The sequence below is a fragment of the Chlamydotis macqueenii genome, chromosome 9 (assembly GCF_036417535.1).
Source record: "Chlamydotis macqueenii isolate bChlMac1 chromosome 9, bChlMac1.mat, whole genome shotgun sequence".
NCBI classification, from domain to species: domain Eukaryota; kingdom Metazoa; phylum Chordata; class Aves; order Otidiformes; family Otididae; genus Chlamydotis; species Chlamydotis macqueenii.
In genome coordinates, this window is record NC_141564.1 from 27804741 (window position 1) to 27828174 (window position 23434).

General features: G+C 41.2%; 1 protein-coding gene across 4 annotated transcripts; it reads right to left on the bottom strand.

The window, feature by feature from the left end:
* Positions 1-866: 866 nt before the first annotated feature.
* Positions 867-23076, bottom strand: HPS3 (HPS3 biogenesis of lysosomal organelles complex 2 subunit 1). Of its 4 annotated transcripts, none has more exons than XM_086755020.1 (18): positions 22734-23074; positions 21344-21727; positions 19894-20080; positions 17374-17459; positions 16021-16213; positions 15673-15754; positions 13629-13783; positions 12076-12184; positions 11684-11865; positions 11154-11331; positions 10285-10515; positions 8494-8679; positions 7113-7301; positions 6468-6575; positions 5897-6103; positions 4457-4547; positions 2300-3268; positions 867-1147 (listed from the first exon to the last, which is right to left on the bottom strand). In XM_086755020.1, the coding sequence occupies exons 1-17, from the start codon at positions 22954-22956 to the stop codon at positions 3141-3143; spliced, it is 2919 nt and encodes a 972-aa protein (XP_086611146.1). In that variant the 5' UTR covers positions 22957-23074; the 3' UTR covers positions 867-1147; positions 2300-3140. The 4 variants fall into 4 exon arrangements, with proteins under 4 accessions (XP_086611146.1, XP_086611144.1, XP_086611147.1 ...); XM_086755018.1 differs by having other exon boundaries at positions 21344-21838; positions 22734-23073; XM_086755021.1 differs by lacking the exon at positions 8494-8679 and having other exon boundaries at positions 21344-21838; positions 22734-23076.
* Between the last annotated feature and the right edge of the window lie 358 nt (positions 23077-23434).

Sequence of the window (23434 nt, forward strand, 5' to 3'; positions counted from 1 at the left end):
GGTGATACCTAATGCATGTTATTTAACTGCTGACAAACAGCTGGAAGAGCCAAATGAAATGTACTTTCCTTTTCGTTTTTTGGGTTTTTTTTTTAAAGTTTGTAAATAACCTTGTGTAACAGCAAAATTTTTTGGGGGTATGTGCTGTCACATTTTACTATTTTGCTTGGAAAATAGGAATTTGGTTATCACTTCAGCCGTAGGTTCACACTTACTTAAAATATATATACTGTTGTATAACTGAACAGCTAACAAAATAGTTCTATTATTTTTGTTGAATTACTTTATAACTTTATCCAGTAACATCTTTCAAAACAGTGGATTTAAAAGATACAATGGCTGAGGGATCATGGTTGCACAAGATGTTTTTGGTTTTCTGTTATGAAAATAATTACAAGACAGACAAAGTTATGCTGAAATAAGCCTGATGAAATTCAGGCAGTGAAGCTTTGCTCTGATGAATCTTAACAACTCCTGCAGCAGAAGCTTTTTGCTGTTAGTTACATAGCGCAGAGCTAGGGAAATTAAGCATTTCTTGACAGCTGGAAGCAGCAGTATTACTGCATGACTGGTGCTGGTCAAAAACAAAAGCAGGAGGAGCAGGCATCATCTTGCCATTGCATTGTGTTTCAATAGCCCAACTCACTCCACGTATGTTAGACCTGTGTCAAACAAGAGGGAAGGATGTATGAGCCATGCAGGCAGAGCAAAACATTCAGGCTTTACTGCTACCAGAGCAAAGGAAGGTGCTTCTCTGTAACAAGTCTAAATTGCTTTGGCCTTTTTTAAGGTAGAATGATTCCACTGGAACCAGCGTAGTCTCTACTAGTACATTAGATCATTGAGTTTGGCTTTTTTTTTCTTAATATATTTTTATCTGCAAGGTAGATTATCTTTTCTGACTGATTTCCACAGGTTTAAGTAACATTCAGCTTCAGTGAAATGTCAGCTAATTAGGCTGTCAGATAGTTCCAGGACCATGGAGTCATTGTTTTATTTGTGGTAGATGCTCAAAAAACCAAACTGCATTGACAGTAAGGTCATAAACATTGTGACAGTTTATTATGATCGAATTCCAGCTGAAGGAACAGAAGGATGTTTTCCACCCAAAAGAAAGACAAACATCAGTACACACATGCACAAGTACCTGAGATGCTGTCGTAGTTCAGCCCCGATCGGACCAGACTACACAGTCTCTCTCTCACTCCCCCCACCCTCTGAGAGAATAGGGAGAGAAAATATAAGGAAAAACGTCTCAAGGTTTGAGATAAGGACAGGGAGAAATCCTTAAAGTTACCGTCACGGGCAAAACAGACTCGACTTGGGGAAAACTATTCATTTATTACTACAAACAGCAGGATAATGAGACAGAGAACAAGATAACCTCCCCCCACCCCTCCCTCTTCCCAAGCTTAACATTATCTATACTACCTTTCCCCCCCCCCGAGCGGCACAGGGGGGAAGAGGGAATGGGGATTGCGGTCAGTTCATCATATGTTGTTTTGTGCCGCTGCTTCATGGTCGGGGGAAGAACTCCTCACATTCCTCCCCTGCTCCAGCGTGGGGTCCCTCCCACGGGCCACAGTCCTTCCTGAAACTGCTCCGGCATGGGTCATCTCTTCCACGGGGTGCAGTCTCTCCAGAACAGCTGTCCCAGCGGGCCCTCCACGGGCCACAGCTGCCTTCAGGCATCCACCTCCCCCAGTACGGGATCCTTCACGGGCTCCAAGTGGATCTCTGCCCCTCCGTGGACCTCCATGGGCTGCAGGGGGACAACCTGCTCCACCATGGTCGTCACCACAGGCTGCAGGGGAATCTTGGCCAGGAGCCGCATTACTCCTCCCCCTCCTTCTGAACTGACCTTGGCGTCTGCAGCCGTTCCTCACAACAGGCTGGTAGATGTCTCTCAGGATCCTTTTTACATCTCATTCACTTCTCATCTCCTCTCCACTTCTTGCAGCTGGGCTGGACCGAGTTGGGCCCAGTCGGCTGCCTGGCGAGAGGCCAGAGGGTGAGGCCTGCAAGGCCCATGAGGCCTGCGCCTCCCCCCTGCGCCTCTGCCCCCGCTCAGCTTCTTCACATCTTCTCTCCTCTCTTTTTTTTTTTTTTTCTGTTTTCCCATTCTTAAATACGTTATCGCAGAGGCGTTATCACGAGACATTCCGCTACCAATCGGCTCGGCCTTGGCCAGCAGCGGGTCCACCCTAGGCCTGGCCAAGTCCCCTGAACAAAGGGGAGCGACTTCTAGCAGTTTCCTACAGAAGCTACCACCTTAGGCCCCCCCCACTAACAAAACCACGACAGATGCTTACCAAAGAAACTAGAAGAAATAAGAGTTTTCAGATGGGTTGGTGACCTAGTGATACTTCATATACTTGCCTACTGCCTGAATACAACAGGAGAAAGAAAACAAAAAACACCAAGCAAGCAGTAGTCTGTATCTTCCACTGCCCTTGGGAACACTTCAACTTCTCTTTGATTTGTGGTCTTTTTTTTTTTTGTGAATTGCTAAATGAAAACTTTTTTTTCAGTGTAATACTTGCATGGGTATGTAATTAAGATGACAGCGCAGCTAGTTTTTACCAGCTGTAATTCAAGGGCATGTCTATGTTGCAAAATGAAGTAAGTGGGGCTCAATTCCACTTGCACTTACTTTTACTCATACCATTAGACGCATGCCTGAGCTAAAACTCCTCCCTAGCTTAGCGATCCAACTAACTTAGACTTCAGACTGACCTCCTGCTTCACTTTCAGTGAACACTGTATGTCCAATTGGACTGCAGTGTCTCTATTTTCTAGCTGCTTTGGCCTTCAGTTTGCTCTCATGGAGAAGATGACTGATCCTGCCTAACAGCTGAATAATTATGTTTTTACCAGTCCAACCACCGTTCAGTTCTACCTGGCAGAAGTTCTGGTTGGCTGACCTTTGTCAGAGTGTAATAGTATTAGCTTCAAAACAGACGCTTTGCCTCAGACACTAGCTGTCATTCCTAGTTGTCATAAGGTTTCAACTGAGAAATGAGGTGATTCAGGTGAGGGAAGTTCCACAGTACCTTATATGTAGTTTTACTGTTTGTTTCATTTACTGGTTTATTCCAGCGCATTCTTTGTATTTGAATGCATAGCAGACCTTTATTTGTTTAGGTCAGCAGCCTCCTCTGGCTGCAGTGAAGAAGATGCGGCAGGAAAAATGCTGCAGTTCCATCCTCTGGTAGAAGACTGAGGAAATCCCTTAGTTCCAGTTCCATTGCAACAACTGATAAAGTTTCTGCTCAGAGCAGGGGAGAAAATATTTAGGTTTTTTTTTTGTTTTAGAACAAAGAAATGAAAAAAACATTAACAATGTAATTACTCACTGAAGTAATCAAATTATCTAAATGTTGCAACTGGAATTAAATTTGAGACGTATCCATTTAGGAACAAATACAGCTCTAGGAAATCTCGAAAGTAAACTGAAAATATGTCTTAGATTAAAACTGTATTTTTATCCTGACTCATCAGGTCTACGTTTGGCACTACTGCTCATGGATGTCCGATCCAGTACTTCACGTGTTTTGTATCAAATGCAATGGACGCTCTAGGACTCTGTACTAGTACCTTAGCTCAGCATTATCTGTAAAATGGGATGTTCTGCAACCAGCTTCTCAGACCAAGCTGTTTAACATTATGTCCTTAAGCAATTACAGCACAGTTACTGCATGAAAACATTTCCACAGAAGAACTGCTGTCACTAGAAACTGAACTTTATGATAGAGCATAGCAATCAGTGCTGCACAATGCAACCTGGTGATGGTGGTTTTTCTGCCTTCAGGCATTACGATGGTATTTAAAAAAAAAAAAAAAAAAGAAAAAGAAAAAAGTGCTTCAGTCAATCTTCATGTTCTGTCACAAGACACACACTGGCCCCTCCGCTACACACAGTGTTACTGACTTCCTACACACACATAACAATAGGACTACACCAACTACCAAGGCTGGTTTATGTACGTCTAGTAGTAACGCAGTGTGTTGTTTTCAGTCACTGACCTAATCATCAATACAAATGTAAACGCCCACTGTATTATCAACAGCAGCCTGTTAGCTGTCATTGCTTAGAACCATATAATCACTTAGCCTAGAAAAAAAACCCCAACAATTACTATCTATTAGCTCTATTTAGTAAGGTTTGTTTTAATGGTGTCTATTCTTGACCTATATAGAAACAATATGATTCCCACAATTTAACTGTTTGCAAAACAAAATTAATGCCATGACTTTTATATGAGGCAACACACTGTATACTGCAGAATCCTGTGCTAATGACTAGAAAGCCTGCTGAGCTGTCTTAGCTTTAATCATAGAAAAAAGGTCCCTTTTTTCCAAATTATCCCATCAGTAGTCCTTAGCCTGAACAGTATTTAGAACGACAGCTGATGCGCAAAGGCTTCTGGAGTTACCTTGCAATCAATTGATTTACCTTTCAGTGATGAGATAAGAGCAGGGCAGTCCTTTCCAGTAAGTCTGGTTCTCTTGCAAAGTTCAGGAAGCAGCTTGTTCCACAACACAGCCTAATCCACAAAAACCCACAGCACAAGTGTAAATTGACAACGACTGCAATTAAGAGTATGAAAGACCTGCTACAAGTACACTGAACTAAACTCAGATATGGACAAATACAAGAAGGTTACAATGAACTCAGTAATTAATTTATATAATGCTTTGAAATGAAGTGGTTTTGCACATGATGTATTTTCAATTTTCAGTGTGATTTTTTTTTTTTTTTTTTTAATACTTGAACATTCTTACACAGTGCCCCCTTGTGCCTCTATAGATAAAAGTTCATGTAAGAAAAAAGTCACAGAATTAGCAAGACTGATGCGGTCAGATTAAGGTGTGTTTGTTTTTGTGGAGTGGTGTGTTTGTTGTTTTGTTTCCCCCCCCCCCCCCCCCAACAGCTCCATGCAAAGTGATAAATGACATTACTACAAGAACACTGCTCTGTCTCCTGACCTAATCTGTCTACTTCCAACAGCTGTAGCAGTGAATTATGTTTTGTGTATAATTATTTTGTTGATGAGAATGGAGAGAGGGGAAGGACTTTCCTTCTTTTTTTAAATATGATAACTTTTTTCCCACCTGTGTTCAGATTCAGTAGTGCAACCTCACATTCCACTCTCTAACTAAGGTGAAAACAATCAAAGAAACTTCTTTCAGATCTGACTAAAAAAAGCACAAATCTGGTTTTGAACAAACTTCTAGTACATCCAGCTGGTAGAGGAGCACCTTTGCTGACGCTGGCAAGCAAAACTGTGTACAATTAATTGAGTAACTGTGACAGACAGTGGAAGTAAACTCCTGGGACACTAGAATAAAATCAGTTCCAAAATTAAAACTGTATAGAGCCCTAAGGGGAAACCAGGACATAAAGAACATAACCTTTCCACTAGTGCACCAGTACCATTCTGATGTTATAAAATCAGAAGATGTCACTAGAACACAGGAAGAACATATTGAAGTGGGATTTTATTTGAAGGATCATGTTGTCTTAACGGTGATAAGACATTTTACATTAGACAACACTGTCAAACAATTCAGAACACTGATTAGTGAGAATCTACCTAATTTTTCATTTACAGTGGAGAGAGAACATATTACTCCCCCTTTTCTGAGGCACTCTGTCATATGAAAATACTATGCTTTAAATTTACTAGAATGAATACAAGAAGCCACAGAAGAAACTGGGGAAAAAAAAATTCCATTAAAAGAGGTTCAAAGCAAGCTAAGCAATTCACTTTGTTGGAGAGCTGGGGCTATTTGATCCATTCAGAGTCCATCTGTACACAACAGCATTTTAGTTAGGGAAAAACAAAACAAAACAAAACAAAAAAATACCAAACAACTAATGAAAGTAGCTCACCCGATTGTCATCTTTCAGCTCGTGCTGAGCATATAATACAGCTGCATCAGGACATCTTTTGAGAAGCTCGTCAATGGCTTCCTCATACTTGCCTAGTCGGGTTTTGCAGAGTACGTGGATGGTGAGGCCAACATTGCCGGCCTCTGCCAGATGCTCCAAGACGGGCAGAGCTGAAGCTATACTGATTGATTGACTACATAAAAGAGACTGAAGACAAGAAGAAGTATTGTGTGGATTTAAGACAAATTTGGAAAAAAAAAAAAAAAGCTAACCATAACCTTAGAACAGAAGCCCTTACTAATCAGAATAGTTTTGAACTACTATTTCCTTTAATAAATGCTACTGAAAACTGAGAAAGCAAGTTTAGAGTGGACTGCAAATGTTAAGTATCATTGTTATCAACACATCTCTCCAATATTTTTTTCTTCTGTCATTTCAATGAGCCTCTTAGTTCAACTTGGACAATCAGGAGGGGAAGGAGGATAGTCTGCTACAGAAAGTTGTTCATAAATATATGAACATTTGCAGAATGGATCCAAGGTGTAAGCAGTAAGATTTAAGGTTTTTATACCTGCAGTTTTGAGATATCGTCATGGTAATCTTCATTAGATGGAGATTCCACTGACATTATGGAAGTTACCCATGGAAAAATCAACCCAAAGTGATTACAGGAGTTTATCTACACAAGAAAGAATCAAGTCGCAATAACAGAAATATTTCCATTAGTGACAGTTCCATGTGAAACCCATCACAAGTGAAGAAAAGCTCACTTTCAAATAACGTAATTCAGAACAGCAGACACTCCTTCTGGTTCATATAATTTACTAACAAATAAAGTGGAAACTTCTATTTAATTCTGTATTTCATATTTCCCATTCAGAATACTTCAAAATTAATCATTCTCACATTTTTCTCATTTAGTCAGCTTTGTAAAACTGCAAACACTCTACCTGACAAACTCCCAGTGTTTCATTTTAGCCCTTATTTCTGTCCCGAGCTGAGATTCCTGTTGGAAGTGTATTTGGAAATGTCCCCAAAGAGCAGGACTCCCCAGAGCCAGTAATACCTATTTGGTAACTGCACACTACCTTATCTGCTTTAAGTCTTGCTTCTTTTAAAAGATAAATTGTCCAGACTTAAAATACTAAGGATAGTACTTGGATAGATTTTGGAGGGACAATGCAATCATAAAACTTCCTCTGAGTGGTACACTTACCAGATCCTCTGCTGTTTTCAACGGCTTAGTCTCAGGAAGCTGCTGCTTTGATAGTCTCCAAACATACTGAGAAGTAACCCTTAATAAAAGCTCCTGAAGTATTTCTTCCTGAGAGCACACTACAAGAAGAGCTTCCCAGAAATCCACCAAGAGCTGAGGAATAGTGTTTTCACTGTTACTACACAGCATCTAAGAACAAAAACGTTAGAAGACAGCAAGTTAGCACAGACTATGGTAATTATTAGTAGCAGAAGTTAGAAGAGACAGGATGAAGAGTTTTTCACTTTTACTAGAAACAGAATTTTGGTTCCTTTTTTGTCTTGATGTATTTCTAATGGATGTGATTCTACATAATACAGTGCTAGGCAAAGTAAAAAGTTAATGGAATTATTTTAAGGTAATCAATTCTGAATGACAGATTTGGTTTTTTTGCCTCAAGATTTACTCCACTGCCAGAAATGTCAGCACAGTGTCAGCAAGTATTTACAGACTGCTAATTCGGAGAACTACATATATGCCAATAGCCAAGCAGGTATCTTCAAAAGAAGAATCTAAAGGCCGTAGCTCAGTTGCATATAATGGTAGGACCCACAAGAAATATGCTTTAAGGTCTGGTGTGACAGCAAAAACGACTTCTACTTGGTTTCCAACTGGCTTTAAACAACAACGCTTGTTCTAATTTGAGTTTCATGACTTGGCATTTCTCATACAGGTCTTTCACAGTAACAGATGTAACACTGCAACATACCTACATTGAAGAACACACAGTTTGAATACAAACAATGATGTTACTCATTGTAGAGAAGAGAGAAAAGGTTTATCTATTTCCAATCTAATCTAAACAAAGAAAACTTCAGTGACACCAGAAAAACTATTCTATTTATCTTTTGTATAAACTGCAGAGACGCACTCTTCTTTCAGAAATTTATACAGAACATCACAACATTATATACCTCCATATTTCAGTCTGATTCTTTTCTTTAGAAGTATGTTTCAGTCCTAATGTTTTCTTCAAAAGGTCCTTAGGGAACTGATTTATCTAAAATCTGTTACACTTCAGTAGCCTGAGGAAGCCAAATTACTGGGAAGCCACTGAAAGACCTCTGAGATGAGGGTATTCTCCATGTGAATGACAGGGTCAAAACAAAGAAAGAACTTCATGGAATTTTTTTTTTCTTGATTTAACCAGTATTTGTTTCCAAAAAGTCTGGTTTCTGACCTTTTCATAGTCACCTACCATGACTGGAATATGCCAAACCCTCATCTCCCTCTTTCTGAAGAAATGCTGAAATGTGAGTGAAGGAGCAACCGAGGCGACTTTGTTTACCCGTAACAACATCACTATGACAAAAACAGAAGCAAAAAATTATCACAGGCCAACCTTGAAAAAGGCGTCTGCTTCTTCCAGTTTAATTTTACTGTTCTCATGTAAAGCCACAATGGCAGCCACCAGTAAACCAGGCTGCATCTCCTTCAGGTGAACAGCAAACTCAGTTGGAACAACAATTCCTTCCTTACGCTGTCTCAAGAGTTTTGGTTGCCCAATGAAGCCACAAGCCAGTATTGTCTACAAACACAGTCAGACAGAAGTCAGGTAAAGAATTCAATCTGTGTATGATTCAACTCAGCAAACTTGGTATTTCCTCAGGCAGTGAAGTTTAGATGATAGATTAAATGAAGGACAGTACAGGGAAGGAACTAAATCCTTTCTACAATTTATAGAACAGATCTCCAGAAACCAAGGTCCAAACCACGTGCCGGAGCAGTGACTCCTGAGCAAGAGGCCATTTGCCTGACCACTGAAAGTAACATGCTGTTGAAATCGGGAGTTATTGTGCACATAAGAAGGATAGATTTTACTACGAAATCAAAGACATTCAATACACAGGGTGTTTTGAAAAATCACGGGCTGAAATTTCAATGGACTACTTTTTGCTAAATTTCAGTAGACTGCTTTGCTAAAGTATGACTTTTATTTCAAAAATACCCACGAAACAATGACCAAAATGTGCTGCTGCACTATGTGCAACAGTAAGTTGTTTCTGGACATCTGGGTGCTTTTGAAGGTAAGCATGACAAGACACTATTTCCACTTAAAGGCAGTGGGGAAATGATGCCTAAGCAGATTAAATTAATTACACAGTAAATGTAAGGCAGACATAGGAAGAAAATTCAGGTTTCACCCTGCTATGCATACCAACAATCTTTCCTTTCTTATTTATTTTTCCTACTTTACAACAAAACGCTTTTTAAAGGAGAGCTGCAATAGAACATTTGTAATAGATCAGATTAAAAAGAACAAAACCAAAACCAACAAACTAATCCAACACCCAAACCCCAGCCACCTTATTCTCTAAACGTATGTTTGCTCACAACACAGCAATTTCACTTGGTCATGCTGCAAATGGTTAGAAAGTAAGTGGTGCTGATTATCATTGTTTATACAGCTCTCCACACTACCCACCTTGCAATTCAAAAACTACTAACTTTGAAAGCTCTCCAGGACTTCTACCAAAGCACGATATCAAATTTTGGAACAGCTATCAGTTTATTTTAAAAGTTTTAGACTTCTAGTATCTCACTCTCAGAAAGAGTATGTTACTTCAAGCTCTGTCCCCTTTGAATATTCATTCACCAGTCCTGATCAATTTTAACAAGAAGAAATTTACAGACTGATCTCAGTCTAAAACCACGTGAACATCTAGGGCCGAGACTGCTTCACTAACACTTCTCTCCCACCTTGATGTGGAATTCTTACGTTGACAGCACGGAAGTAGGACCTGATCTGGTCTTAACAAAGATTAAATGCTTTGATTCCATGTAGGAAAGATGGAAAATTGTATACGGAAACTATAGTTTGTGTGCACCATTGACACTCTGCTTCAAAAGTAATTTTGTAAGGGCTGTTTGCATACAGATGGTGTTTTCATGGCCACATCACATATTAATTACAGCTGGAGGGGTGTAAAAATGCTACTATACAACTCAGCCATATTGCTGAAGAGCACGGGCTCTGCACTGTTATTGCAGACATTCAGTGGAGCCTACACAGCACGTATGGAGGAAGAGGTGTGATTGAAGGTTTATTTTACTGTAAAATACAACTACAAGCCAAACCTACTGACATGAGCTTTGCAAAGTGTGAATAGCGCATGCTTTCAGTATACTTTACCTCCTTATAGGAGTCCATCTCATGTTCATACATCATCAAGTCTCCCATTTTCAGAGCCATGAAAGCCTTAGTAAGCGTTAGGACCACTGATGGCATTATCTTTTCTACTTTCTGAAGATACTTCACAGCTGTCAAAGGACATACATTTTTCATGCAGGGGCTGCAGAGGACATGAGGCAGCTGCACAGGGTCAGCAAGATAGAATATCTGGAGAACTTTATTTGCTGATTCCTATTAAAATGAAAGCCATTTCACAGTTTAGACCTTTCCAGATATACAGTCTTCTAACCCATTTGAACGTATTGTGGGTTTGTTTTTCAGTTCTGTTTTGTTTGGTTTTTTTTTTTGTAAAATAGACCAGTACAGCTTAGCCATCAAATCACAATGCCTTTCCTGCTTCTTTCCTCACTACTGGTAAAAGCAGATGATCTCTAATCGGCAGTGATTCAACTCATATTCTAAGGTGGTAGGAGAACATCCACCACCACAGTGAATTGGTATTACGAACCCGTAAAATTTGGCAATGTTCAAAGAAACAGTTTATTTGTTACAGAAATAGGAGATGAAGTAAATTTGAGGCAAAGCTTTCCTAGAACAGAAGTATCTCTGCCTGCAAGTGGGAACCAGATCATTAGCAACATGCATCCTGACAGTCAAACCCGTAATACATCGCTTGAAAGCAGCCCAAAGCATCACAGGTGCTGCTTGCTCTTTTGTCAACAAAAATGGAAAAATAAAAACCATGTGAAAAAGAACAACTGTAAAACTAAATGAGCAGCACTTTCAAAGGGAATTTAATTAAAATTTGATGCACAGTTCTTAAAATCAGAATTAAATCAATAGATTAAGAAAAAGAATATTGTTTCTACCTTACTTAATTCTTCATTTAAGTCTTCACTAAGAGAGTGAGTTAAGTAAAATATAAATCCTCTCGCATATGTCTGCACTTCTTCACCTTCTGAAATGAGTCTCTCTAAAACTTCAGTCATGGATAAACCTGACATTCTGTAGTACGGCAAAGCAAGGTGGTAATCTTTTGTGTCAAACCTGAAGGTAACAGAGAGGAAGGAAAAACAGAACAAAGCAACTAAGGGCAAGACTTTTGCCATCACTGTTTCTAAGAACTAAAATAATACATAAACGAAGTTGCAGACATACCAGTATCTTCAAATACATAGCTCACATTCAATGTAATGTTGTACTCTGCATTCACTGACAATAAAGACAACCAGATACTGAAGAGATTACTAGATCAAGCTGTTTTCATAGGACCTAAATAAGCATAATACGTATATATACAATACTAACGTAAAACAGCAAGGAACGATGGATTTTCCTTTTACGGTTACATTGTTGGAAACAGAAGTGCACCTACATCATTTTGACATCTAAAACATACCTGCTGTAGCAGTCTCCTAAGAAGGCACAACTTTCTCTGAATGCGCTTAGAAGTTCTTCTTTCTCATCTGACTTAAGGGAACTAGGGTCCATTATAGCTGCTCTGACCAGCAAGTGAGCCTCACTTAGAAGATGGATGCAACTCTCTGTTTTCACATTTTCATAAGTTCTGCTATAATCTACCTAGAACAGACACAGGATATGCTTAGGCTGCTAGTAAAAAATAAGAATATACAGGAACAATTCTAATGAAGGTAGCCACCATTTGAAATAGGATTATGGGCTATTCATGAGAAATACATTGCATTATATTCAGCAATGACATGCATCAGAGATTAATTAACATGACTTATTTTCAGTCACCAAACAACAAAAACGGGAGTTGGGCAATACCATTTCTCTGTAAAGCTGAATGGTTGAAACAGTGTTTATAATATATAAATTCCAACCAGGCTCTGACTCAGAATTTGTTCTGGATTTGATGCCATCAGCCTTTCTGGAACTAGAGAGAAGGAAAAGAGTTGAGTTATCAGTGTCCAAATAAACACCATGCAGCCAAAAAAACCCCCACTCACTTGATAATTTAAATGCATACATAGATATGTTTGCAGGCTAGCAAACGCTTGAGAGTTAAGTTGTGAACTTCAGTCATAATGGCTAATAACAAAAAGGGGACAGGCATGTTCATACACCAGGAACACCATCAAAACTATCTATCTGTCTACTACATCTTCTCCCAGACTTAACACCAGGTAGTATCAGATACTTACATGAGGTTAGGTAATTCCAATTAGTCAAAACGTTTACTTACTTCCTGTAAGGACTTACTGACTGCTTGCCCCTCCAGCTTCATTAAAGTGTTTGCCAAGACGGCATAAAAAAAGTACTTGAATGTTTTTACTCTAACACATCGGCTAGGTCTAGTAATGTCCTAAGGTTAAAACACTGTAGGAAAACACAGACTCTTTTGTTCTGTTTATGGGGGTTTTGGTTTTGTTTTAACTGTTCTGGGATTTTTACATATTTATTTCCAAATTATTGTGTTGAGCAGACAAGTATTTGTTCAACTTATGTTCTTTACAGAAGGTAAAAAGCGTATCTTCCTCAAATACTACCTGTAATCTTTGAAGTAAAACACAACTGGCAGAGGAAACTGTGGTTTATACACAGAAACCCACAGCATTTTGATTTACCATTCTTCTTGATGGGCTTATCCTCATTTTCTCCTCAATAATGTTTATTCTAGGCTTTAAGAAATACTGGTTCAAACAACTCGTCAATCAACTATAGCTGTTCCACTTTTGTTAATGAACTTGAACTGACTTAAAAAAATGTGATTTCTGAATACCTGTTTAGCCATTCTAAAGCCCTCAAAAAACAATGGGAATAGCAGTTCTCATGGAAATAGATAAAAAGTTACAAATGCCTCTGGCTACATACATGCTACAAGAGCATCTTGGGCCAAATTCAGATCTTTCTTTCGCCATGGATTACTATAGTGTTATTCATAACTTTTCCTGGAAAGAACTCTTAGCTAAATGTAGACATATTTGTTGTGTGCTACAACACATTTTTTGTTAGCCTGTAGCTTCGGTACTCCTACATGTTTTTGTTTCTCAACATAAAAATGTTTTCTTCTCTGTAGCAGATATAGGTTCTTAGCAATGTTATTTTAACATTACTTATGAAAGTTAAGTTTTTTACAATCTTGAGTAACTTATTCTGTTATTTCAAGCATTTGTGATTCTACTCTCATTTCTCCTATGTCAGTTAATAACGTAGAATTGAAAAAAAATAAATGCTTGATTTCTCTTCTCATGCACCAAATAGGGAACTATCCCCAAACAGGTTTTCCACAGAGGAATCTCTCTTCAACTCCAGCACTCACAAATTCAGCACTGTACACAGAGCTATAAACCACCTCCTTAAAAGACAGAACTCCTTACAGCATCCTTCTTGTAGGCTTTCTTCTTTCAGTAATATCTTCTGTGTCCGCCTTAGTCAAAAGAATTATATGGTTTTTGAAATGACAGATAGCTCTTGGTCCTATAAAAAGCTGCATTCTTAACGTGCAAACATCCAGTGCGACAGGTGGACAAGCCTATAAAGGAAAGTGATTGTTTTGTAACTTCAGTTACTATGTACTTTGCATCTTTAAATAAGTAAATAAATAAGAAAAAAATGTAACCTTTGTCCAATGATCCAACACTAAAAACATTCATTGGCTTTCCTAATTTTGAGTGTTTCACTTAAGCAAGAATAAAAATACTCATAAAACTATGACATAAATCATTTAACAATGAGTAAAAAAAAATATATTTCACTCTTCATAGCAACTACGCAGTTTTAGCTGTGTGTCTCAAAATAACTGAGCCTGAGGGAGATGCCTAACATATAGAAAACTTAATCCCAAATAGATTTAATTTAACCAACTTGTAAAAGATTGCCTGAGGTAATTACAGAAGTCTTTATTTCAGTTGCTTATAAAAAGCAATTATAGGTACAAGTATTAAACTTGCTTGCCTACCGTTACATTACATACCCAGTATTACATCCCTGATTTGTTCAATATGCACCTTTCAGGTAAAACTTGATACATCATCTATACTGGACTAAAAATGGAAAAATGCAACCTCATTTGCCCAAAAATATTCTAAATTTACAGGTTTAAGAAGATAAAATACCATATTTACAAATTAACATATACAGTGAAGCAAGGCAACACAGCATCATAGGGGTACTCTGCTTTTTTGAAGACATCTCAAAATTTCTTGTAAAGAGGCAATGGTGATCAGGAGGCTCTAAACTGCCCTGGGCTAGTCAGAACCAGAACCAGCCAGCTCTGAAACTCATGTGAAAAAACAGGAAGAAAAACAAGAATAATAAATAATAATAAGAACCATAACCACACTTCAAACCCCACACTGGGCCAGTAACACCCCTGAGGGAATGTAGCCTGTGGGCAACCTACGCCAGAGCAGGGGGACCCCAGAGGGACTGCAGCCCATGGACAATCCATACCAGGGCAGGGACACCTCTGAGGGACTGCAGCCCATGGAGGACCCATGCCAGAGTGGGTCTGCAGTCTGTGGAGGGTAAGCTGCAGTATGGCTATCCATGAGGGACTGCAGCCTGCAGACCACCATTATGTTCACACCTCCTCAAACCTCCTGATGAGGCAGGAGGCAGCCTGTTGCCTGACTGGAGGAATTGTGATAGACTGAATGCAACCCACAGTGAAAACACAGAAAGTTGACACTGGAGAAGGGACTTGACAGATTGTGTCACGTGTTTGTATTCTTATCTCAGTACCTCTGTGGAGAGCAGAGAATATGCATTCAGCTCTTGACAACTTTATACGACTTCTACTGTCCAATGGTTTCTTTATGCCTCCTGTCTACACGTTCAAAATAAATCCTTAAATGCTAACTTCAAATGCACTTCAGTCTATCTTTCCTAGCATTTTTATTAATGTATATTCCAACCTTTACACTTCAACAGATTTTTACAGATAAGAAATTTAAGGAAGGGGAAAAGTCTAGACCTCCAAGGATCAAAAGCTCTCCTCCTAAAAAACATGCAGTAAGTATTTGGCAGCAGACTTGTTCAAGTGTCCTTACAAATACTGTTTTTTCAAGGAGACCTGAGAGCGGAAACATCATCAGCCACAGTAAGGAAAAACTCCACACCCTTCAGTCAGATTTATACTGAAAAGCATGAAATTTAGTTTAAAATGTAAGTGACTGTATAGCTTTTGATGCTTTTGAATACTAACAGTCTAGAATCTTAAATGGCAATAATAATTGTTTCATTTAGACATTTGTAGACCATTAAAATACAATATGTAATGGATTGAAGTAAAATACTAATTTTGGATGTTTATTTATTGGTTCAGCCAATAGAAACGAAAAGGATTTCAGAAGGAAACATAAGGAAACTAAGTACCATACTACTACCCCCATTCTTTTAGCAAGATAATGAGAGATGCACCTTCACGGTCGTATCAATATATGGATCCTCATCACGAGCTGCTGCTGCACTGCATCGCACTGTGAAACACTGCAGGTTCTCACTAGAGGGAAAGAAGCAACCACAACGATGAAGGAAAAAAATGAACACTTGCAAAAATCAAGTAGCCAAGACTACAAAGAATCAGATCTTTTTCCTTTGTAGAAATGAGCCTTGAAGCCTAAGCAGGAGGGCTTGCTGCACTAACACAGGAGTCTACCCAGAGAGTTCCAGGAGACTATGCAGGACACATCCAAGGAAGAGGAAAAAAAAAAGGCAGCAGCACAGAGAAACACAGTAATACTATCAGCGAAATCATAAACATAGTACCTTGTAATGACGTGCAGGAACTGTGGAGTGAGAACTGCCTGCTCTGACTTCTCTGAATATTGGTAAGTAGAAATCAGTTCTACTAACTTCCCAACAGAGTAGAGATATCCAACGTAAGGCAAAGAGAAAAAGCAAAAGAGACTCAGTAGTTCTCTCTTGTTCTCAGTTTCCTCATGGGCTGCCACAGAACTTCCTAGATGTAACAATAAGAAAGGCGTTTTATATACCTTATAAATCAAAACTTGGCAATTCCTTTGAAAGCCTGATGCCCAAAAGATACTGCCCAGGCTGCAGATTGGTTTTGTTTGTAGCTAGTGAAGAGAAAAAGAACTACGTGAAAATCAGTGTACAGGTCAGATTGGTTCACAGATCAAAAATTTGTATGTCGTGTTATCTCATTTGGAGATATTTTTAACAAAAGTGTGGATATACCATCAAGTAAAGAAATTCTATAGGTGTAATAGCATCTGAGAGTCCCGGCAGATTCAACACAACTAAGCATCCATGGATTGAATGATCAGCCTGATCTTTGACAACTACTTGTGAGCCGGGATGGATGCTCATCCAGAGCTGCAACTGCACCAAAATACAGGTCCTCACTTAAGGGAAAGAAAGGCTGGGAAAGGCAGAATTTATTTATAAAGCCCCTTCGGCAGCTAGAGGCTGTGTTCACATTCTACAGACCCTCTCGTCAAAGAGTGAGAATCACAAGAGAACATAGGACAGCCGGCAAGTAGCTCATTCTCTTGAGTCAGCTGCAACTTAAATGAGGCTTCACTCCTTAGCAGACAGACAACCACCACAAACTGGGTGAGCAGTCAGTAAAGCTGACTGATAACATACAGCATTACATTTTCCCATGGGTCTGACGGGGCTTAAGCTACTGTGTATCAGTGAACCCCTAAAAATCTCCATTCATCACCTGCAGTATTAATTAAAGCCTGGCAGACAGGTAACCTCTATCTTAATGATTATTACAGCTTACTACTCTGATTTCCACTGTTGACTAATGAGAGGCAGCCTAGTGTCTTATAACACTGAGGATAATTTTATTAATGCAATGGGAAGAGTGACTGGTTTGTGACGTAAAATTAATTAGCAGAGAACTGATAAAAGCTGATTTAGTCTTCCTCTTTTGGTGTGGTGAATAGACATTTTAGTTCAAGTTGGAGAAACTTAAAGACCTTTTTGTTAATAGAAGCTCAGTTTAAATCACTGAAAAGGGAGGAAGGACCTTCATTTAAAAACAAATCATACAGAAATAATGTACAAAACAGAATATACAAAGCAGCTCCTTCATTTCCCAAGTCTCTCGTGACACAGGCCATAATGCATCCATGCATAGCCATATACCTGTCTGGTACACAGGAAGCAGTTGAACAGAGTGCAACTTTGTCTCTTCACAAAACCCAAAAGGCGACTGGTCGGGTGTAAAACGTCTAGAAGAAAGAAGTCCAAAACAACAACAGGGGATTTTAGTGAGAAATTATTATCAGCTACTTCGGAGAAGTAAAGAGCACTACCGCTAACAGGCGCAGCTGATGTTCTCAGCTCGCACTCAACCACAACGTGCACTCCTACTACTAATGTAATTAGCATGACAATGCCAAGAAGCATGTTGCACACAAAGAAACAACTATCTGGAGTTCCTGCAACCAAAAATCCTCTTTCTTTGCTTGTTTACAAGACATGTGTCAAAGTTTCAGATCACTGGAAGACATCTTGCAATTGATTTGAACATCAATTTAACTTTTTTTTGACCTTTCTTTTTATTCAGCTGAGCTGTAAGTAACAGGGTGCCATCTCCAATCCTACTTTTGTTTCCTATTATGTATCATCCATTTTCCTGCTTTGTTTTGGAATTTGCCGCTGGACTGCAACACCATAACTTCCTCAATTTTGGATAAAAGTTTAATGGCTTTGATCATTAACAAAGTAAAAACTATAGTTTCTTAGTGCTTTCTTAAACTCCCTTCGCTAGCTGGAGAAAGGGAGTTTTTTTTTTTTTTTTACAAGTACTCAAATAAGTACCACTTCAGCTGGAGTTGATGAAAGCTGCAGAATAAAGAAACAGAAGGCCGTACCTTGATTATGGCCACACAGATAGGACTGCCTATCAGTCCAGTCTGCAATCCTTTAAAGTACGCTTCTCTAAACAGTAACAGAAATTGACACAAGCTGCTTCAGAATAAGGTGTGTAAAACTTGGTTTTGCCAGTTCAGCATGAAAGTATAAAAACTGGCAGTGGTCAGACACTGGAACAGGCTGCCTAGAGACGTTGCGGAGTCTCAATCTGTGGAGACATTCAAAATCTGACTACACAGCGTCCTAGAAAACCTGTTCTAGCTGACCCTGCTTGAGAAAGGAGGGGGTGGGGTACTGGACTAGATGCTCACAGAAGGTCCCTTCCAACCTAAATGATTCTGTCATTCTGTACACTGACAAAAGACCATCCCTTCCAATACATCACAAAAGAATGCATGCTCTTCATTCACAGCATACAAAGATGTATGATGAAAGCAGACATTGAAATCACTAGATCTGCAAAATCACCAAAGTTCTATTGTATTTTAACAACTAGTTGCATTCCCTAAATAAAATGAACTTTGGATTTGCAAGGCTAAAAGTTGTCAAACTGTGAGCTGGGTGAAGAACTGGCTGGATGGCAAAGCTCAAAGGGTTGTAGTGAATGCAGCAACATCTGGCTGGCAACCAGCCACCAGTGTTGTTCTCAGGGCTCAATCCTAGGGCTAGCGCTGTTCAACATTTTGATCATCTGGATGCAGGAGTTGAATGCACCATTAGTAAGTCTCCTGATGATACCAAACTGCTGTTGAGGTGCTGTTGACTCTCTTGAGGGACACGAGGCCTTGCAGAGGGATCTAGATAGGTTGGAGCATTAGGCAATCACCAATGGCATGAAATGTAACAAGTCCAAGTGCAAGATTCTGCACCTTGGACAGAGTAACACCGGGCACAAGCACAAACTGGGAGACAAGTGGCTGGAGAACAGCCCTGCAGAAAGTCACCTGGGGGGGCTGGTGGGCAGCAGGCTCAACAGGAGCCAGCAGCGTGCCCTGGCACCAAGAGGGCAAACTGCATCCCGGGGTGCACCAAATGCAGCATAACCACCTGGACAAGAGAGGGGGATTATCCCGCTGTATTCAGTGCTGGTGTGGCCTCACTTTGAGTACTGTGTGCTGTTCTGGGTCCCACCATTTAAAAGGGACGTGAAGGCAGCCGAATGCATACAGAGGAGGGCAACAAAGCTGGTGAAATGGCTGGAAGGAATGTCCTCTGAGGAGTGGCTAAGGACTTTGGGTTTATCTAGTTTGGAGAGAAGGAGGCTGAGGGGCGACTTCATTGCTCACTACACCCTCCTGAGGAGGTGCTGATCTCTCCTCCCTGGGATCCAGGGACAGGACACTTGGGAATGGTTCAAAGCTGCGTCTGTCAGGGAAGGTTCAGACTTGACATCGGGAAATTTTTCTTTACCAAGAGGGCTGTCAAACACTCTCTAGGACCAGGCTTCCTAGAGAGGTAGTCCATGCCTCATGTCTGCCAGTGTTTAAGAGGCATTTGGACAATGCCCTTAAATGCATTAACTTTTCATCACCCCTGAAGTGGTCAAGCAGTTGGACTAGATGACCGTTGCAGATCCCTTCCAACTGAAATATCCTATTATACTCCATAAAAGGATTCCTTTCGTATCATATTATTTCTGCAGTGAGAGAGAAAAAAAAAAACCACCAACTTATAAAAACCCCACAGGTCAAAATACTGGGATTTTTCTTTCAACAAGATGTGAAGCACAGCTCATTTTGCTTTCTTGTAGTAAATTAACCCATAAAGGGGAAAATAAATTTGTAATACCTGAAAAGCAGATAACACACTTGGAAACGCTTTGTGTCTTCTGTAGGTAACTCTGTGGATTCCAGTGTGATGGGTATCTCACATAGCTTACTTTCTTCCCCAAGCAGTTCCACTGGCTTCTGACATATGATGAACTCATCTAATTCAAGCTGCAAAGCATGTGTTGAAGGGCCTTCATCTTTTATACCTTAACAATGAAAACGCTATATTAAGTGTTCAAACCATTCAATTTAGCAGTACGAAAATTATGACATAGCAACAATTAAACACCCCAGCTACAGCTACCTAGCTAGCATTGGCCTCCTCAAACCATGAGATTTTGAAAACAGCTATGCTAGAATATGAGAACAATCCTTCATTTAAGCCTCAACAGTATGAATACCTATGAGTCAAGATTTCTGAAAGAACAGGTAAACTATTCATTATAAGGTAAGTCCAAGGCAACCTGTGCTGCAAATGGCTGGCCATCAAAAAAAGTCATTTGGTTGGAGAGGTTTTAAGAAGGAAAAAGGTAATGACAGAAAGCTGCATGACCTTTAACTCACTTAAGTTCTGGAGAGCAAATCCTAACAGCACTCAGAAAGTAATCTGAACTTTTCTATGTAGTTTTCAGTAATAAAAACAACTAGGGGCAGGATGCCATTACCTGAGTTAAGATCCATGCGGAACACTCCAGTTTACATTTTCCCTATCTGACAAGCCTTATTTACCTTTAAAATTTTTCTAGGTACAGTTTCCATTTCTAAAAGACCATCCTTTTCTGTTTTAAGTTTCTTCAATTATAAATGGAGGATCTTCCTAAGGTTTGTTGGTGTTCATCTGATACTTTTGGAAAAGAAGGAACTTATTACATATAGATTGATTTCTTGCAATACATGGGAATGAAACCTACTGCGTAAACCTATTTCTGGGATGTCTAGGATCCTAAGGCAAGCCCCTGAATAAGACAAAGGACTAAAAAAGATGACTTGGCTGACACCTTGTTCACGTGGGCTCTAAGCCTACTAACAGTTACAAAAGTGCCGGTGCATCACCATAGAAGTGTTCTCAAAAGTGTAAGCCAGTATACATGGTCCATTTTAAAGTTCACGAGATGCTTCTTCCCATAGAAGAGACACAGTTATTTAGGCAGTGACACAGTGGAATAATTTTTCTGAACACAGCACATTGAACTACTACCACTTTGATCTGGCCCATGGTGGGACCCCAATTCTATGTCTGTGGAGGCTGCATTATCCTGTAAGTGTCTGCAGAATGATGACATATTTAAGTGTTACTTAAAACAGCAAGTGGTACAACTTTTCATGCACTGGAATATTAAGCTGACAGTCCTAAAACAATCTGGAAATATTTTCTGAAGGGCAATGAACTTGTTTCAGCCTACTTTGAGAATAACAGAAATCAGTTAGCAGATTCTTTGAAAAAATAAAAAAGTAATTTCTGTACTTACCTCCATCCACAGGCTTTTCTAGTGTATTAATTCTACGTGCACATTGCTCTGTCCTGTCTGCACTTTGCTCGACCAGCTCCAGTTTCAGGATCAGAACATCCAGCTCTGTTGTTATGGCTATATGTCTGGCACAAAATGCAACTTCAGCAGGAATGAGGTTATCAACGTGTAAAATTAAGGAGCGTTCAAAGTCTAACACAGTCAAATTCTGGTTTATGACCAGGTATTTCAAACAGAACATGACCAGTTTATTTTTGCAGCCCACAAGGAGATCTCCATTTACAGGACAACATGAAACACACAGCGGAGGATCTGAAAGTGGCATTTCCACAATTGACATCTGTTCTTTTAAAGTTTCACTGTATGACTCTTCCATCTTGTGACCTACCATCCGAACACAAACACGGGAACTCCCAGCAGACATGCACCTCCAGTTCATATACGCTCTTAGGAAAGTTGCTTTGCTTTTTTCTTCAATTGTCACCAGATAGTCTCCTTAAAAGAAAGCAGTGGTACTGACAGATCATTAAAGAATAGATGACAAAGCTTTTGAGCTCTTTACCTCCTGTAGTATATTATTACAAAGAACACCTCTAATTCTCAACTCATAAATAAAATTCCAAAAACAGTTTTCACCATTTTTTTCTCTAATAAAATCAAAAGTGCAAGTTTCTTTGCTGGGTTAGAACACACTTCAAATACCATTACAAATAAGGACTTACAGATCTAGGTCCAGATTAACTCCTAAGTGAATCCCCTTCATGAGATGTGATTGTGAAAGGCGGGGGGGGGGGTGTCCCCAGAACATCCATTAGTGAGGAAATGTTTTGTCCTCTAAAGACTAGGCAAAGTCATAGACTCATGAAGAGCTGTCAGCCGCAGTGACCACCCACCCCATACTCTGAAACTAAAAATACGCAAGGGCAAGACCACTGACTCCAACCGGGGCGGAGGAAGACTGCAAAAAAAAAAAAGCAGAGCAACGTCGTGGCCATGCACTCGCAGCTTCTCGCGCAGCTCGTAGAGGTGTCCACGCCTCAGCAAGTGCCAGCCCCGTGTTTCCCGACCCGGCCCGCGGCAGCCGGCCCGCTCCAGAGAGCGGCGCCGGATCCGGCCCGCCGCGCCCGGGAGGCGGGAAAAGGAGGGCGAGGCCCTCCTCCCGCCGCGCCGCCAACACGGGACGTGCTCCTGCGCTGACCGAGCGCCGCCGCCTGTCCCCGCCCGCCCCGGCCCGGCGCAGACCGAGCCCCTCCGCTCGCCTCGCCCCTGCCGACGGAGGCCACCCGCCCTCCGCCTGGAGGAGGGGGTAGGCCTCTCCCCGCAGTCGAGGCGGACACGTAGCAGCCTCCCCAGTCCCAGCCTCCCTGGCGCAGTGGAGAACGACACTGACCTGCCTGGCTGTGCGCCATGCGCAGCACGGGACCCAGTGTGGCGAAGGAGCCCAGGGGCTCGCAGTGGCCCTGGTCGCGCACCGCGAACACTTCTACCTTGCAGCTGGCCGCCGTGCTGGCCACGAAGAGCACATCGCGGCCGCAGCAGAAGTGCGCTGGCTCTCGCTTGCACGGCACGACTCGCTGCGACCCGAACGGGTGCAAGTTGTAAAGCTGCACCATGGTCCCTGCTACAGCAGCAGACAGCACCCGGAAGCCCTTGGAGCTGCGCTCGACGACGCCGGCCGCCGCGGCGACCTACACTCGCACGGCTCCCCCGGGCCTGCGGCAGGGCGGCGCGCGCATCGGCCAGAACCGCCTTCCGGCTGCGGGCGCGCGGCGTGCCGCCTAGCGGGGCCCGGCGGCGCCGTCGGCGGTGGCGCGCGGAGGTGCTCGCGTGCCCGCCGTGAGGACAGCTCGCGGCCTGTGGCGGGTTGCTCCGTAAGAACGCCTGTGTAGCGTGAGCGTGACTCTGTTGCTGTGTGAGCACGTTCAGGGACCCCGTACGACCGCAGCGCCTGGCGCCGGCCGCGGCCAGCACCTCCGTGCGGGGCGGAGCTCCTAAGTGTGAGGCCAAGCTTGGAAGGCTGGGAGGCGGGACTAGGCATGGTGGCTGAGAAATACAAAACTTGCTGCGGAGGGCTGTGGGAGGTGGAGTGGG

Excerpts from the sequence above, each read along its gene's own strand:
- HPS3 (XM_086755018.1), bottom strand. The coding sequence starts at position 22,956 with ATGGTGCAGCTTTACAACTTGCACCCGTTCGGGTCGCAGCGAGTCGTG. Across the intron at positions 12,185-13,628 it reads AAGCCTACAAGAAGGATGCT|TTCCAGAAAGGCTGATGGCA; the intron begins GTAAGGAGTTCT and ends CCTTCTCTCTAG. Across the intron at positions 10,516-11,153 it reads TAAATGAAGAATTAAGTAAG|GAATCAGCAAATAAAGTTCT; the intron begins GTAGAAACAATA and ends TCATTTTAATAG.